Source organism: Rhinolophus sinicus, chromosome 18 (genome assembly GCF_057876585.1).
Source record: "Rhinolophus sinicus isolate RSI-liver-muscle chromosome 18, RSI-T2T, whole genome shotgun sequence".
Taxonomy (NCBI): domain Eukaryota; kingdom Metazoa; phylum Chordata; class Mammalia; order Chiroptera; family Rhinolophidae; genus Rhinolophus; species Rhinolophus sinicus.
The window spans coordinates 33,053,074-33,070,795 of record NC_142518.1 but is presented as its reverse complement, the minus strand read 5'-3'; the positions used below and the strand labels follow the sequence as shown (position 1 = coordinate 33,070,795).

The window sequence follows — 17,722 nt, the reverse complement described above, 5'->3', positions numbered from 1 at the left end:
GCCCCTTCTTGTATACAGTTATAAAGGCCATCCTACTGCTGTAGGATATTACAGATCAATCCCAAGACCATTTGTACTCATCCGCCACAAGCCACTTTCACCATCCTCTGGCCCTTTTTCACCTTGTACCTAATTCAAGAAACACCTACAAGTCTATCCTGGTCCCCCTCTGGCAGAATAAATTCCTCTCACTCTTGACTACACTCTTGTGCTTACTTGGCTTTCCAGAGCAAAGAGTGTTGTCACCAGCTGTGGATCTGGATTTGTCTGAGTCACCTGACAGATGGGGCAAGGCCTTGTTCTACTCCAGTGGTTCTCAATGCAGCCACTAGACTCCCATGAGCATCACCTGGGAACTTATTAGAAATGCAAATTCTCAGACTCTGTCTGCCCCAGTTCTACTGAATTAAAAGCCCCAGGTGTTGGTGGGGGGAGGGGGGCTGGTACTGTGTTTTAACAAACCTCCAGGGGGGTTTGGATGCACATTGAAGTTTGACAACTGTTGTATTCTCTATGACTCCCTCCTTTCTGTCACAGTGTCTGAGTGGCTGCCATGAACTGTTTTGCTGGCTCTGTTTAAATACAACCAACACATAGGCATGACTAAGATAGAATCAAACTCCACAGCTAGGTTTACTTCTGTTTATTAGTGCTGAAATGTGTTAACCTTACTTACTGGACTGGTTGTCAGAAAGGAAGAAGAATCTGTCGGGTTACATCAGCCAGAATAAATTGCCAGCTGACAGTCTTTGCTTGTGGTAGTCACAAATACTATAAAATCATTGACTGGAATTTGGTGACAGCTTTGCTGCCTCACCTCCATGCAGACAACATCTTGTTAGTGAGTCATGGGGATGCTAACAATATACTTACTGCATCTTCTAAGAAATCTGATGATTCTGTGAGTTATTTTACTTTTTTTGTGTGAAACATCATAAAAAAGACTTGTAGCATTTCATTTCTTTTTCTATAATACTCTCTTGCTGTTTTTATAATGCTCTTTCCAAAAATATAGATATATAATAACAAGAAAATTTGTTTCCAGAATAGAATGGATCACACATTGTGTTATGTCTTTGTGTGTGTGTGTGTGTGTGTGTGTGTGTGTTTGTCCCTAGCCATATTTGTACACATGGGAAATAATCCTGTCTATAATGTCATCTTTAAAGGGTTGCCTCAAGGAATCTCAGCATTGTTGGCAAAATTGAATTTTGCTGCCCTGGAGCACATTATTGCTTTTATAATTTGACTATGGCTCATCCAAAACTAGAAAACCTGGTCAGCTGGCCTATTGATTCCTTGCCCCCAAAACTTTTCTACGTGTACCTGAAGTTGAACTTACACCTCATATTTTAACTTGCTATTCAGAAGACACAAGGTTCATGTTTTTAATCCCTCTGAAAATGGTGGTTTTGCTGTTTCTTTTCTTCTTTTAAGGTGCTTGTGCTACTGGAGAATTGTACAAGCCAAAAAGGCAGAAATGAGAAGGGAATTTTATCTAACTTTGTGTAGATATCTGATTTGAATATGAGATATGTGGTGACTCCTACCACTTCTAGAGGGGGCATACAACAAATAGGAAAGTGCACTGCCATAACAGTGCCAGAGGACCTGGATTTTTACTGCTGGCTGTGCCACTAACTACCTGTTTGACCTTGCCAAGCCATATACATTTCTGGTCCTTAATATTCTCAGCTAGGCAATGAGGAACTTGGATGATATGACTTTCAGGATTTCCATCTAAACCAAACTAATACTTTCTGGAATCTAACCTTATAATGTTTATATATAAAAATAGTTGATATTAGCATGTTCTGTTTTATCTATAGCTCCTTCCCTGAGCAAGTAGGGTCAAGAGCAAGAAGATGAACACCATTTCATTTTCCTAGTCATGAAACATCCTAGTGTCCCTTAGAGAGCAGGAACAACACTTTTCTACTACAAACTGTTCAGCCAATCCCTGCAAGGCCTGTTTTCTGACATCTTTGACATTATTTACTACATAACTTCTGGCAGACCTTCCCACTGATGACATTTTTCTTCATTTAATGTTCAAAAACTAGATAATCCCCTTGGAGGAGGGGCAAATTGATGTTTACTACCATGTTTCCCTGAAAATAAGACTGGTCTTATATTAACTTTTGCTCCAAAAGATGCATTAGGGCATATTTTCAGGGGATGTCTTATTTTTTGATGTACAACAATCTACATTTATTCAAATACAGTCATGTCATCTTTTTGTGAAACATCATCATAATGTACTAAATGCGTTCGTCTGGCTGGTGATCTTAACTGGGGCTTATTTTCGGGGTAGGTTTTTTTTCAATTAAAGTTTCTTGGGGTGACAATTCTTAGTAAAGTTACATAGATTTCAGGTGTACAATTCTGTAGTACATTATCTATATCTCACATTGTGTGTTCATCACCCAGAGTCAGTTCTCCTTCTATCACCATATATTTGATCCCTCTTACTCTCATCTCCCACCCCCTTTCCCTCTGGTAACCCTTATACTATTGTCTATGTCTATGAATTCTTGTTTCTTCATTTGTTTGTCTTGTTCTTTTGTTGTTTTTGGTTTATACACCACATGTCAGTGAAATCACATGGTTCTCTACTTTTTCTGTCTGACTTATTTTGCTTAGCATTATAATCTCAAGATCCATCCATGTTGTCACAAATGGTATTATTTCATCTTTTCTTACCGCTGAATAGTATTCCATTGTGTATATATACCACAACTTCTTTATCCATTCATCTATCGAAGGACATTTTGGTTGTTTCCATGTCTTGGCCACTGTAAACAAAGCTGCAATGAACATTGGAGCACACGTGTCTTTATGTATAAATGTTTTCAGATTTTTTGGGTAGATACCCAGAAGAGGGATTTCTGGGTCATATGGTAATTCTATTCGTAATTCTTTGAGGAACCTCCACACTGCCTTCCATAACGGCTGCACCAGTCTGCATTCCCACCTACAGTGTATGAGGGTTCCTTTTTCACCACAGCCTCTCCAACACTTGTTACTATTTGTCTTGTTGATGATAGCCGTTCTGACTGGGGTGAGGTGATATCTCATTGTGGTTTTTATTTGCATTTCTCTGATGATTAGTGATGTTGAGTATTTTTTCATATGTCTATTTGCCATTTGTATGTTGTCTTTGGAGAAATATTTCTGCAGGTCCTCTGCCCATTTTTCAATTGGGTTGTTTGTTTTTCTGTTGTTGAGTTGCATGAATTCCCTGTATATTTTGGATATTAGCCCCTTATCAGAGGCACTGTTTGCAAAAACCTTGTCCCAATCAGTTGGTTGCCACTTTATTTTGTCGATGGTTTCTTTTGCTGTGCAGAAACTTTGAGGTTTGACATAGTCCAAATCATTTATTCAGGGTAAGTCTTATTTTCAGAGAAACACGGTATGTAATATCAGAAATCCTCACTCATGTCCTGTGTAACTTGTGATCTGCTCTCAACGAATGTGCTTGTCTGAATCACCACAGTAGAAAAATTCTTCACCCTCATTCTCTAAACAAGTGACCACTCATAAAATCAGCATTTGGGGTAATCAAACATTCCTGATTTGGACAGTGACACTCTCTTGCAGTGGTTTTTAAATTGTCCTCCCTCCTCAGGTCCCTGTAAAGTCACAAAAGCCACCTCTGAGAAGCCAGGCAGTGGGTACTCTGGGGTCCCCACCTTTACTCAGACAGACCAGTTTCACTGCTTCCTAGCTCCAATTTTGTCAGTTTTTATTCTGGAATTCTATAGGATATTGCTTTTCGGGGAAAAAAAAGTTTTACTGCTTTAACACTTATAATGATAAGATGAAAAACCATGGCCTCACTGAACCTCTCTAGATCTGCCTATAGTGTCAGACTCCTCCTTTCAAAAGACTTGTGTCTACTTCACTCAGTTCATTCACCCATTGTCATGTGGTGTGGCATGCATAGTCTCAGCTCCTGCTCCCCACGTAAGAACACAGGATATAGTGAGGCCAAAAAGGAACACCCACGGAGCCAAAGATAAAGGAGTCATACCATTATAGTCTCTCTGGCGGCTGAGTTGGAGACACAGGAAACAGGAGCCACACTATCTGCAATCTGCCATCCACTTCTCTGCAATCCACAACCAACCAACCTCACTTGCCAGCTGCAATCCGCCCTGCTAACTGCAATCCACTCTTGCTAGCTCAGCCACCATCTTCTTGCTAGTCCCCCATTTGCTGATAGCGTAGCCACGACAGTTATGTTAGCAGCCAATGGCTCACTGGTTACAGCTGACGGCCAACTAGCCACAGCTGATGGCCATCCAATCACAGTTGATGGCCACTTACTACCTGAGTGAGCACCTTTCCATGTGAGGGCGAGAGCCTGGAAACTTTACTCCTGGCTCTGTCCCCACACTCCACCCCTACAGGGTCTCGCCTCACAATCTACGCAACAAGCGTCTTCCGCGAGGGGCCCTGTGCAAGGAGCCTGGAGGTGAATACAATATGCTGGACACAGCCCAGCTCTCAGGGCACAGCCAGGGTTTCTCAGGGCACCGCCAGTTCTTCTGGGCACAGCCAGACTTCCTGCGCTTCTTAGGGTACCACCAGTCTCCCTGGGAACAGCCAGGAACTCTCAGGGCACTGCCACCCTCTCTGGGCACAGCCAGACACCCTGGACACAGCCAGACTTCCTGGGAAAAACCAGGATTCTCAGAGTACTGCCAGTCTTTCTGGGCACAGCCAGTATTCCTGGGCACAGCCAGGGTTCTCACATATTCTCAATGGCGGCCAGTCGAGACACAAAAGCAAACATCTGCCAGTTCCACTACATGGTGGTACGTTTCCAAGCAAACAGTCAAGCGGTCCATTAAATTAGGAATGGAGCCCATTCCCCATAGTCCACAGTCATTTGCCAGGGCTGTGCGTTAGCCTCACAATGTGTGCCCTCTCCACAGGGCAAGGGCTTCAAGTCCTCCCCAACCTGGGTGTGAGGGCCTCAGCAAGCACTTCCCAGCCCACAGGGCTGCAATGACCTTCATTTTCTGCGGCCTATGCTGGTCAGAGAACCATCCATGTCTTTCCAACCCTCCACGGGGGTCCAGCTCTCTGGCAGGTGCTCCTCCTGGTCTTCCTGAGACTGAGTGTTCATATGCAAAACTGCTCTACCACCATTCGGAGAGCTTTGGCAGGCACTGTACCCTGCTCGCTGTGCCATGTGTCATGCAGGGTGTTATGCGGCTCAGCTCCAGCTCCCCACATAAGAACAGGATATAGTGAGGCCAGAAAGGAACACCCATGAAGCCATAGATAGGGGAGTCATACCACTATATTCTTGCTGGTGGCTGGGTTGGAGACACAGAAAGCAGGAGCCACACTATCCACAACCTGCCATCCACTTCTCTGCAATCCGCAACCAACCAACTGCACTTGCTAACGCAATCCGCTCTTGCTAGCTCAGCCACCATCTTCTTGCTAGCCCCCATTTTTTTGCTAGCGTCCCCATGGCAGGTATATTAGTGGCCAATGGCTCACTGGTTACAGCTGACAGCCAACAAGCCACAGCTGATGGCCATCCAAACACAGTTGATGGCCACTTACTACCTGAGCCAGCACCTTTCCACATGAGGGCAAGAGCCTGGAAACTGCACTCCTGGCTCTGTCCCCACAGCCACTTTACAGAAATATGGACTCAGATCATCAAAATGGCAGCGTGAGGCGAGCCTCTGTAAAGCTCTCCTGGAATTTACAACTCATCGAACAATAATAACTCCACAAAGGACTCCCTGCACAGCAAACAGGCAAGACGAAGAGTCCCACAACTGAATTCACTGAAAGGTGGGCGAATCGCGCAAGCGGGGGAGGAGGGAAAGGAGAAGTGTGGAGACGGAGACGCGGGGGCGCAGGACACAGACCTAGCTCAGTGCTCTGAGCTCACTGCATCCCAGAAATAACGCAGCTGCGGGAAAGGGAAGAACTCGGACTGCTAGGGCTCCGCTAATGGCCCACAGGGCTGAGGGGGCAGCATATAACATGGCTGAACCCAACACTCACGGCAGAGACCTTGGAGAAAAGACTGAGGGAAGAAGGCTGAAAATGGTTGTTTAAGCCCTCACTGACCAGCGGAGAACAGAAGTCTTAGGCACTGAGAGTAGCTGCCCCCTCCCTACCCTACCAGAGCTCGCCCCGCCCCCACCTGCCTAGTGCTAGAAGTAGACCAGTAGCAGTGTCATATCAAACGAACAGAATATTTGCTGTTCTGAGACCTGTGGACCACAGACACAGATTCACACCCAAACTAGTTCTGGGAAAGGGGAGGGAGTTGTGGGCACAGGACCAGCTGTGATAGTGGTCACCGCCATTGCTCTGGGCCACCTATCACAACTCACACCGCCACTGGTCCCCCCTTAGTGGGCGGATCCCTGCAGCAGTAAACAGAATGGCCGGAACATATGGGCTCTGAATCTGGTGCAGGAAGATCTTTGGAACTTCAAAACATCTCCGCATACCCACACGGACACTGCACCCTGTGACCAAGGTGAAGTATTAACAGAGGAGAAGCCCGTCTCCCAGGGAAAACCCCCATTGTGGGAGAAGCTGGAATAGTGCAGAAAAAACATAGCACTACCTTGTGAAAGAGAGAAATAAAAGGCTGCAGTCGGAGAGAAAATAAAACATTCTACCAACAAGTACTGGAAAACAAAAGAAACACCTCTTCCTATTAACCTGTTGCAGAAGCAACTCCTGTAGATGTCTAGGAAGACAAATACAAAATCAGTAATTGTCATGAATAACCAAGGCAACAAGACAGCTCAGAAAGAAAGTGAAAAGTCTCCAGAAAAGGAACTTAAAGATATGGAAATATGTGACTAAACTGACAGAGAATTCAAGATTGCACTTCTGAAAAAACTCAACAAGATGTAAGAAAACACAGAAAGGCAGTTTAATGAACTCAGAAACACAATCAAAGAACAACATGAGCATTTTATGAAAGAGATAGAAATTTTAAAAAAGAACCAAATGGAATTTCTGGAGATAAGAATTCAATAGAAGAAATTAAGAATGAAATAACCAGTTTAGGTAGTAGAGTTGACCAGATGGAGGAAAGAATCAGTGACATCAAAAATAGAAACCTGGAAATGACACAGACGGAAGAAGAAAGAGACTTGAGACTTAAAAGAAATGAAAGAATTCTACAAGAACTTTCTGACTCCATCAGAAGAGCAATATAAGAATAATGGGCATACCAGAAGGAGAAGAAAGAGAGGAGGGAACAGAGAATATATTCAAACAAATCGTTGATGAGAACTTCCCAAACTTGTGGACAGAACTGGATCCTTGAATCTTAGAAGCAAATAGAACACCTAATTACCTCAATCCCAACGGGCCTTCTCCAAGGCACATTGTATTGAAGCTGTCTAAAGTCATCGACAAAGAAAGAATCCTCAAGGCAGCCAGGGAAAAGAAGACAGTAACCTACAAAGGAAAACCCTAGATTATCATCAGATTTTTCAGCAGAAACTCTACAAGCCAGGAGAGAGTGGAACCAAATATTCAAACTATTGAAAGAGAGAAATTATGAGTCAAGAATAATATATCCAGCAAAGATATGCTTTAGATATAAAGAAGGAATAAAGACCTTTCCAGACATACAGAAGCTGAGGGAATTTTCTAACACATGACCTGCACTACAAGAAATACTAAAGGAGGCTATTCGACCATCATCAACAGGAACAATTTGTGGCAACCAAAACATAAAAAGGGGGAGAGTAAAGGCCTGAACTGGAATATAGGAATGGAGAAAGTAAGCGTGGTGAAGAAAATGGAATACTCTAAATATCAAACTTTCTTTCACATGAACTTAAGGGTAACCACTCAAAAAAAAAAAAATCCAGAACTGAAATATACACTGTAATAAAAGAAGAAACAGAGGGAAACATCATAGAATACCACCACACAGAAATAATAGACAACAACAAAAAGGCAAAGGAACCATGCACACACAACCTTACCAGAAAACTAAAGTTAGAATGACAGGAAATCCTCACATATCAATAATCACCCTAAATGTAAATGGACTGAACTCACCAATAAAAAGGCACAGAGTAGCAGATTGGATCAAAAGACTAAACCCAACCATATGCTGTCTCCAAGAGACACATCTCAGCTGCAAGGACAAGCATAGACTCAAAGTGAAAGGGTGGAAATTGACACTCCAATCAAATGGTACCCAGAGAAAATCAGGTGTAGCCATAATGGTAACAGATGAAACAGACTTCAAGGTGAAAAAGATAACAAGAGACAAAGATGGACATTTCATAATGGTGAAGGGGACTATAAAACAAGAAGACATAACAGTCATCAATATTTATGCTCCCAATCAGGGAGCACCGAAATATACCAAACAATTACTAACAAAACTGAAGGGAGAAATTGACTAAAACACAATTGTACTTGGGGATTTAAATACATCATTGACAGCTATGTATAGATCATCCAAACAGAAAATAAATAACGAAATATGAGCCCTAAATGACACTTTAGATGAAATGGACATAATTGACATTTATAGAGCACTTCACCCTAAAACATGAGGCTATACATTCTTTTCTAGTGTACATGGAACATTCTCAAGGATAGACCATATATTGGGACATAAAATCAGCCTCAGCAAATTTAAGAAGATTGAAATCATACCGAGCAAATTCTCGGATCACAAGGCTTTGAAATTGTATATCAACTGCAGAAAGAAAGCAGGAAAAAACACAAACGCATGGAGATTAAACAACATACTTTTAAAGAACAACTGGGTCAAAGAAGAAATTATAGTAGAGATCAAAAGATACATAGAAACAAATGACAATGAAAATATATCTTACCAAATTTTTTTGTGATGCAGCGAAAGCAGTTTTAAGAGGGAAATTTATGTCATTACAGGCCTATCTCAAGAAACAAGAAAAATCCCAAATAAATAACCACATGTTACACCTTAAAAACTAGAAAAAGAACACCAAGTGAAACCCAAGGTCAGCAGAAGAAAGGAAATAACAAAAATCAGAGCAGAACAAAATGAAATAGAGAACAAAGACACAATAGAAAAAAGTAATGTGACAAAGAGCTGGTTCTTTGAAAAGATTAACAAAATTGACAAACCCTTGGCTAGCCTCACTAAGAGAAAAAGAGAGAAGGAGGTGGGTGATGCAGTCAACTCTTCTTCATTGACTCTCAGTTTCCCACAGTATTAAGTTCTAGTTGCCCATAGTAGGAACTGCTTTGGTAATGTGCTCTTTGCCTCCTGCCCTTCTTTGTCGCACTTCCTCACTGCCCTACCATTGTTTTCTGCAGATCTCCTCCCAAGTAAACTACTTACACTTGAATCCTTGTCTTAGGATTGGCTTCTAAGGGAACCCAAATTAAGATAGGGATTTTTAGTAGAATATGAGAAATGTGGATTTTAAATGTAAGAGAGAGAACGATTCATGAAAAACATGTTCAAAACCTAATAGCACTTTTATTTTTAACCACAAAATATCTGACATAATTCTGCAAGTACTTTGGACAATTCTTGGATGGATTGATGCATGACTTCAGATACCACATGGGTGAACTATTAATCTCTACTTCTGTCAACACAGTTGCTCCAGAAATAGCCCACTGTCCTCTCAATATTTTACTAATCTCTCACTAATGACACCCAGTGGGACATCTGAGATACCTTCCCTTTATGTGGTAACTTTTGGCTTCCTAGGTGTTCCCACCTGTGTTTGAGAATTTCTGTGTTCCTGGCTCAGTTCTCCTTTTGAACCAACTCCTGTACTTATGGCATTTGGAGAATATCTCCATAGAAGGGAGGTGATTCTCAGTGGAAGAAAAGATGTTGAATGATCCACTATTATGATTGACAAGCAGTGCTCTGCAAAATACTCTGACCCTGTGCAAACAGCAGAAAATTCAAATAACATTTTAAATAACAGTGATATTTTTAATGTTTTTCTTTAAACTGTGATGCTAGGACAGCATGCATATTTAGATGTGCTTGCCAAATATTAACCAATTGAAGACAACTGAACTACAGCTTCTTTTTGTGCATTCAAAATGAAGGTTCTCCTACTGGAAATATCATGGATGGCCACTAAATATTTGTTGAAATAAAGAGTTTCTAGGCCTGTATTTAATTTCAAATAATGTGTCATTGACTGGGAAAGTTTTAGTCAGCCCTAGGGGACTGTGTGTGTGTGTGTGTGTGTGTGTGTGTGTGTGTGTGTGTGTTTGTGTGATGGAACATCAGAAATATCTGCTCATCCCCTGTCCTAGGGCAATAACAAGTGCACTATGTAAAGAGGAATGTTGGAAAGACTGCTGATCTTTTCTAACTTTTAGGCTTGTAATAGTGTTGACTAAATTGACAATTTTTAATATGATGACAAGCTCTCAAAATTTGGGTTTTTCTTAGGGCAACTTTCATCAAGCAGATGATTAGCAAATGACAGGTGAAAAAGAATTACTTTTAAATAATGTGCAACTGAAATCTGTATTGCCTGGTGATTTCATTCTTTAAACGACTTTATTTATAGCCCATGTAATAGATCATAATCACAGAGCTCCTGCTCTAGCATATGAATTGCCATTGTACTACTGAATGTGGAATTTCAGAATATTCAAGAACTACTGGATCGCTGCCTCATTATATATGGAGCAGCTTGTATATTCAGATCACAGTATATGGGGGTGTGTGCTGTGTACACACAAAAGCAAAATCCCAGTGCCCTGGAATCAGTCCCTCTTAACATCCTGTTTACAGCTAAACATGCACAGGCTTACTGTGCCCACTAGTCAGGAGGACATATTGTGTTTGTGCTGATCTGTGCTGCCTTTCAGTTAGGCTTTATAAAAGGGTAGTCTGGAGTATTTATGAATAATGAAGGTTTTTTTCTTTTTCCCCTCACATACCAGAGGTTTTTCCTATAGCCTTGAATATCAGCTTTTGAATCCTTGAAAGCCCTCACCACACAATACAGCTTTTTTCAAAGAGTATGGTATTAGGAAATTCTTTTTCTGAGATGAATAACACAGTTTTAAAGTGATTGCACAGTTCCTGAAGTTAGTAAGACTTTGGAGAATACCGGATAACTTGAACTTAAGGTGCTTAAGACCCTTGTAAAAGTTTTATGGTTCTTTCATGCTTTTGCTTTTGTGTTCTAAAATGTAGAAAAACCTTGAGAGAGAGAAGAGGAAGCAAAATGTTATTAGAAGGGAAAACATCTTGTGAATACTACCTGGAGGGGAAAATGTGAAACTGGATTTTAATTTCCTTTTTGCTTTTTAGGAGACTGTCACTGCCTGTGAAATATGAGGCCTGTGAAGGACAAAATATTCCAAAGTCACTCTTTGTTAACAGCCCCTGAATTCCACATATGGGGTGTTTTTCCCACGTGACTCATTGGACAAATTGTAACTGACTGTAAAGGCTCTGGAGCCCCCTTTCCTACACTCACTTATCTCATTCTTCCAATTTCCCATCCTCTACCATTTATTGTTCATTTAATAAATATTTTTTGTAATATCTATTGTGTGCCAGGTACAGCATCGTGTTGTGAAGACACAAAGCTGGAGATAATGGTGAGCAAAACAGGCACCATCCTGTATCTTTTGGAGTTTACTATGTAATGTACACAGATAATAAAAACTAAACAACTCTGAGTGCTGCCAAGGAAAATAAGAGAGTCAATGAAAGCACAGGAAGGCCTATTTGCTTTAGCTGTCAGGAAACAGATTCCTCTGAGGCAGTAGTGATTAAGCTGAAGTTTGAAGGTACATTCCGGGCTGTTGGGAGGACCTAGAAAAAGACTCTGGAACAGGAAAGAAGGTGAATGCTCTTGGAACTCAAAGTCCAGAACAGAAAGTTGGAGGTAGGTTGGGGAGAATTTGTGGGGAGAAGGCTTCCAGCAGATCATGGAGCTAATTTTTGGCCTCTTTTGGATTTTGATCTGTATGTTAAAGAAAATGGGCCACTGTTAAAGGGTTTAAAAGAGTGATATGACAAGATTTTATGAGTGTTTTTAAAAGGCCACTCTGGCTAGAGGGTGGATAAGAGGTTTAGAAGGCAGAAGGAGGGGTTAGTTATGGGAGGCCCAATTTAAAGACTGTGGTTGTGATCCCCACAAGATATGGTGACTTGAAACAAGATGGTGGCAGAAGATACAGAATTGGAGAATTTCTTGAAATATTTATGCCAGTATCTGAGCTGGAATGGATGGTGAGCAATATGAAAACACAGAGATTGATGCCCAGGTTCTCAGCCAGTGTAAGTGGCTGGATGTTGGGTCCAAGACTTGGACAGGAAGGAGAGGGGTACAATGGGTTGTGTGTGTACAGATGGAAAGAGGGAGGTGTGGAAGGCAACAGGAAGGAGGAGCAAAAGTTAATTGACTTCCAGTGCTAACACTTCTAATCTTTCCAACCAAAGTACTGGCTTTCAAATTTTTGACAGTGACCCACAGTAAGAAATACATTTTAAGTAACCTCCCCATAGACAGACAGGGTATATAGAAATTTACAAAACAGTGCTTTCCTGTGTCATGTGCAATTCAGGGATATTTCCTATCTTACTCCATTAAGAAAAAAAAAGGGCAAGGCAGATGTCAGCGTAGGCCGCGAGGCGGTGACGTTGCCAATGACGATGGCAGCGACCATTGTGGCGTCCTTTGTGACGCCAGTTTGATGAGGTTTATTGGGTGTTGGAGAAGTGGTCAAGACAAACCGTGCTGCAGCGCAGCTTGGAGCACGGAGGGTGGCTGTGGTTGCCCAACCCTTGCTTGGGTGTGCCCTTCACTCCCCTAGCATGGCGGCCTTCACCACCTCACACCGACCCATCAGGGGGATCCTCAAGAACAAAAGCTCGACGACGGCTTCCTCTGTGGAGGCCCCCACACAGCAGTCCGGAGGGGCTACCCAAGTAGAAAGAAAAAAGTCGCAGAGGTGGGACGAATCAAACATCCTGGCAACATACCGCCCTTCATACAGAGACTATGATTTAATGAAGATAAATGAGCCCAGCACTCCTCAACTCAGTATACAAGATGGTCGAGAAGATACAGCATATGGTTTTGAAACAAAAGACCGTACTCAAAACATAACTGTAGACATTTTAGCTAAGAAATTCGCGGCCATTGATACCTCCGAGCTGAACCAGAAGATGCGAGAACCAGAGAGCCACGGGGCGCACACTAGCAAAATTTTCCTCGACAAACAAGAAAAACAGCGGCAGTTCGAATTGAGAAGGAAGCTGCACTACAACGAAGGACTGACTATCAAATTAGCTAGACAGTTAATTGCAAGAGACTTCCAATTTGAGGAAATGGAGGATGAAAACGAACAATGTCCACTTCTAATCTTCAATGAAGAGAAAACTCCTGCAGAAGAACCAGATGAAGATCCTGCAAGTGATGAACTGCAAAACCAGCCACGCTACGTGTAGAAAACATTTGTCCACGCTGCAGCTATTTCTCGGGTACACACCCTGTTACGATAATACACTACTACTAGCACTGAAATACTATCAGTTAAATTGTACTGCAATAATTACATAGTAAACTTCGAAAATAAATAGATTAAATGGAAAATGCCTGCTTGATATTTTTGCGTCTGGTACTTTGCTACAAAACCACATTACTTTTATATAACTTGGTTAATGTATATATTATATAGCTTTTTGTGTGTTAAGGGCTTAAAGGGGAGCTAATTTATATTCACTTCGAGATGCACTAGCTTTTATAGGAAAGGTTTTCTTATAATATCAAAATGCAATTGGTGCTACAACATATGGTTAGTCTTGACCACGTCTCCAACACCCATCAAGCTTCATCAGACTAGTGTCACAAAAGACACTGCAATGGATATGTAATCTGATAAGTGTTCAAAGGCTAAACACTTGTCATTAGGATGGGTGATTTGCCTGTTTAATTGAGAGGGAATATAAGAATTATCACTGCATTTTCTTAGCCTAGTACCCTTAAATTTTCTCTTAATTTTCTTTCAGTGTTTACAAGGAAATGACTGAACTTTTTCTCATCAAAAATTGTCCTTTTCATGAATTATCAGGTTAAAATTGAACCAATGTCTGTTCTATTTCTTGTATACTCTGTGGGCAGATTTGATACCAATATTTTAAAAAGTTTATTGTTATCTCAGTAGTCTGTTCTCATACCTATCTTAACCTCTATCCTTTGTTTCCTGAATCCTCCTCATGCATACACACACAATCCTTTAGAGAGTATCATAATGTTAAGACATCAGGAACTCTTCCTCAAATTTTGTATCATTTGTTGCAACAATGTCATTTCTATTTCAGCCATCATGGCCTATTTGGTCTAATAAGTGGAGAAAATAGATTGAACAACAGAAGTGCTATAGTTAGGAAGTACAATTCAACTGTTAAATTTCTATACCTTTTTGTTTTTCAGCTTGCTAAGTAACTTATTATTAGTTTATTATTTGACCTAATTAGCTTTTAGAAAACAACTGAGATTTTATTTATGATAGAATCCTGTGCAACCGTTGACGTGATTACAGTCCCTAAATATACACAGACAGAAGTAACCCCAAAGGTGTGTGTGTGCGTGTGTGTATGTGCATTTCCTTTTTAATTTAAAATTTTATTGATAATTGTAGATTCACATGCAGTTGTTAGAAATAGTAGAGAGATCCTATGTACCCTTTCCCTGGTTTCCCTCAATGGTAACATTTTGCAAAACTATAGTACAATGACACAACTAGAATATTGATGTTAATATAATCAATATACAGAACATTCCATCACTACAACAATTCCAAATGTTGCCCTTTTATAGCCACATCTGTTCTCCATTTTTAATATTTTTTTCATTTTAAGAATCTGATATAAATGAAATGATAGTATGTACTCTTTGGGGATGTACCAGAGCTTGTTTAGTCATTCACATGTTGAAGGACATCTGGATTAGTTCCAGGTTTGGGTATTACAAATGAAACTGCTATGAACATTCATGTACAGGTTTCTGTGTGAATATAAGTTTTCATTTTTCTGGTATAAATGCCCAGGAGTGCAATTGCTGGCACATACGGTAGTTGTATTTCTAAAGAAACTGCTAAACTTTTTTCCAGAGTGGCTGTGCCATTTTACATTCCCACCAGCAATGTATGAGCATTCCAGTTTCTCTGCATCCTCACCAACATTTGGTATTGTCACTGTTTTTTATTTAAGTCATTTTTATAAATGTGTACTAATGTCTTAATTTCCATTTCACTAATTGCTAATGATTTTGAACATCTTTTCATGTGCTTACTTGCAATCTGTATATCCTCTTGTGTGAAACGTCTTTTGCCCATTTCTAGTTTGATTATTGGTTTTTACTGTTCAGTTTTGAGAGTTCTTTGATTTGCAAATATTTTCACACAATGTGTGGTTTATCCTCTTATAGAGACTTTTTCAGAGCAAAAGTTTTTAGTTTTGATGTGGTTCAATTTATCAGTTTTTCCTTTTATGCATGGTGCTTTTGGAACCCTAGTCAAATGTGATCCAGAAAGATATCATTTTCCAAATCATGATTTCCTAATTAAGTAACATGGTATTAGGCTGCATAGAAAAAAAAAATAGACCTTTATTATTTAAGTTTCTCTTTCCTTTGGAGAAAAGAATCTGAGAATGTTCAGTTTCAGTTTCAACTCTTTGTCAATATAATCTCCTCTACTAAACTCCTTTGATGTCATCATTTGTCTACTTATTTTTCAGTATGAAATTCAGCAAAGCTGGCTATTTAAAACCTGGGACATATAATGGTATAAATGGATTGTTAAGTAAGAGTACCTTCCACTTGAAGGTTAAGGCAAATATATTTCCCCCCAAGACTTTGAAATTGCTTACATTTTTCCCTCTACATTAGTACACTAAATAACATGCTGTAATAAGGCACAATGATATCAAAAGAATGATAGTCAAAAGCCACTAAATTGGTTCCTTTAAATTGCATTCTGCAATTTGACAAACACTGAACTCAAAGGATCTTAATATTTTCAGTTAAGGGACTGTGTTCTTCTTTGTGTGCAAATATCACCTGGGAGTAGCACTATAAATGCTTATCAACCATTCACACCTTAGAGTAAGTGAAGAACATGACATGAAATATTGATTGGGAAGGGGGTGAGCCAATTTAGAGGGGATTATAAAAATAAAAGGAGTGAAAGAGATACCCAGAAGTGAGGAGTTGGGAAAGGAGGGGAGAAAGGAATGAGAAAAAGGAATGGAGGATTAAGTTCATTAGCCTTAAAAGTTATGGCTGATTCTCACTGAGTCATCAGCTCAGAATTGTCATAAAAAGGACGCAACATCCTGGTGAAGAAATGATAGGGAAAAGAGTTCTCTTTTCCACCCAACCAAATAATTATAGTAATACTACTACCACTACTACTACTGTCATTTATTGAGTATATGCAAAGTGTCTGAGGCTTCAAAAGAATTGTCTCATTCAATTATGCCAGCAACCCTTTGAAATGGTATTGTTTTGCCCAGTTTAGAGATCAGGAGATTTAAAATGAAGGAAATTGAATAATTTCCCCAAATCCATAGCTGCTAGGTGATGGAATCAGGATTCAAACCCAGGCCCATCTGGCTTACTCAGGTATAGCATTTTCCCCACTATAAAACACTGGCTCTATTTGGGCCTTGTTGGGATTGAAGGTCCTCCCTCTCCCTCCTCCTTAAGCACACAAGTCTACCCTAGCAGTGTAGCAAGAGTTGCTTTTCTGTATAGCTGCACAGTGTGAGTGGTCTAAGGAGATGCTTTTCAATCTAGGAACTTCCCCTGTCCTCTGCCACGCTGCCCCAAGCCCCAAGTCCTCTTCCCATCCCCTGCTATGAGTCTGTGCTCAGCAAGGAACCTGAGACATTCACTCATACAAAGATGCCACTGGATGAAAGTAGCATATTTGTCAGTTGCACTTCCAACAAGTGAACAAACATTTACCAGGCATGGCCATATGTCAGAGGTACTAGCTGGTGCTAGGAAGAGAAAGATGAATGAAACTCAGCCTCTGTCCCCAAAGAAGTCTGAGTCTAGTTGAGAAGACCTGTATGGTTCTGAAATAATCATTTACGAAGACTTCTGGGGTAAAGGATGCCTATATTTAAAAAAGGACAAGAGCCCTCATTTAGGTTACAAAACTACTTGAAAGCAAAGAAGTGGTTTCCAGATGCCTGTGAAGGGGAGCACTAGCCTTCAGAGGAAGTCTGCTCTCTTCTGAGTACCTGTTGTCTGAAAGTAAGGACAGAGGGAGCCTAGCTCTTGAGACCTGTTCTGGTCCAGGAGAAGAGGAGACCCAGCTCATGCTTGGCTAAGGTTAGGGAAAAACCACAGTGCAGAAGAGATAAGAAGACCATAGAAGATTCACAAGTGGGGAGGAAAACAGAGAGATGAGGACATCAGAGGGAATAACAAATGGTTTTGCATTAAGTGGGGGGTGTTGACTTGGAGAATCCTTCCCCACAAAATGATGCTCACAGTTTTATTTTTATCTTATTTGAATGAGGAATTGTAGATACTTCACCTCAGAAGTGAAACAGTTATATAAAACATGAACTATAAACTGTGCCTTCTTTTGTTGGATCATGCTTTCTGTAGCTATATTGTTGTCCTCTGGAATATTGGGACCCATTGTCAAAATTATGGGTCAAGGAAAGTGCTGGTTTGTTATGCAGTGAGAG

The 17,722-nt window shown here is 40.6% G+C and overlaps 1 protein-coding gene across 1 annotated transcript; it reads left to right on the top strand.

Annotated features, from left to right (window-relative positions):
- The first annotated feature begins 12,826 nt into the window (after positions 1–12,826).
- Positions 12,827–13,462, top strand: PPP1R2C (PPP1R2 family member C). Its single transcript, XM_019717750.3, has one exon. It carries the CDS (start codon positions 12,827–12,829, stop codon positions 13,460–13,462), a length of 636 nt encoding a protein of 211 aa, XP_019573309.2.
- Positions 13,463–17,722: the final 4,260 nt, after the last annotated feature.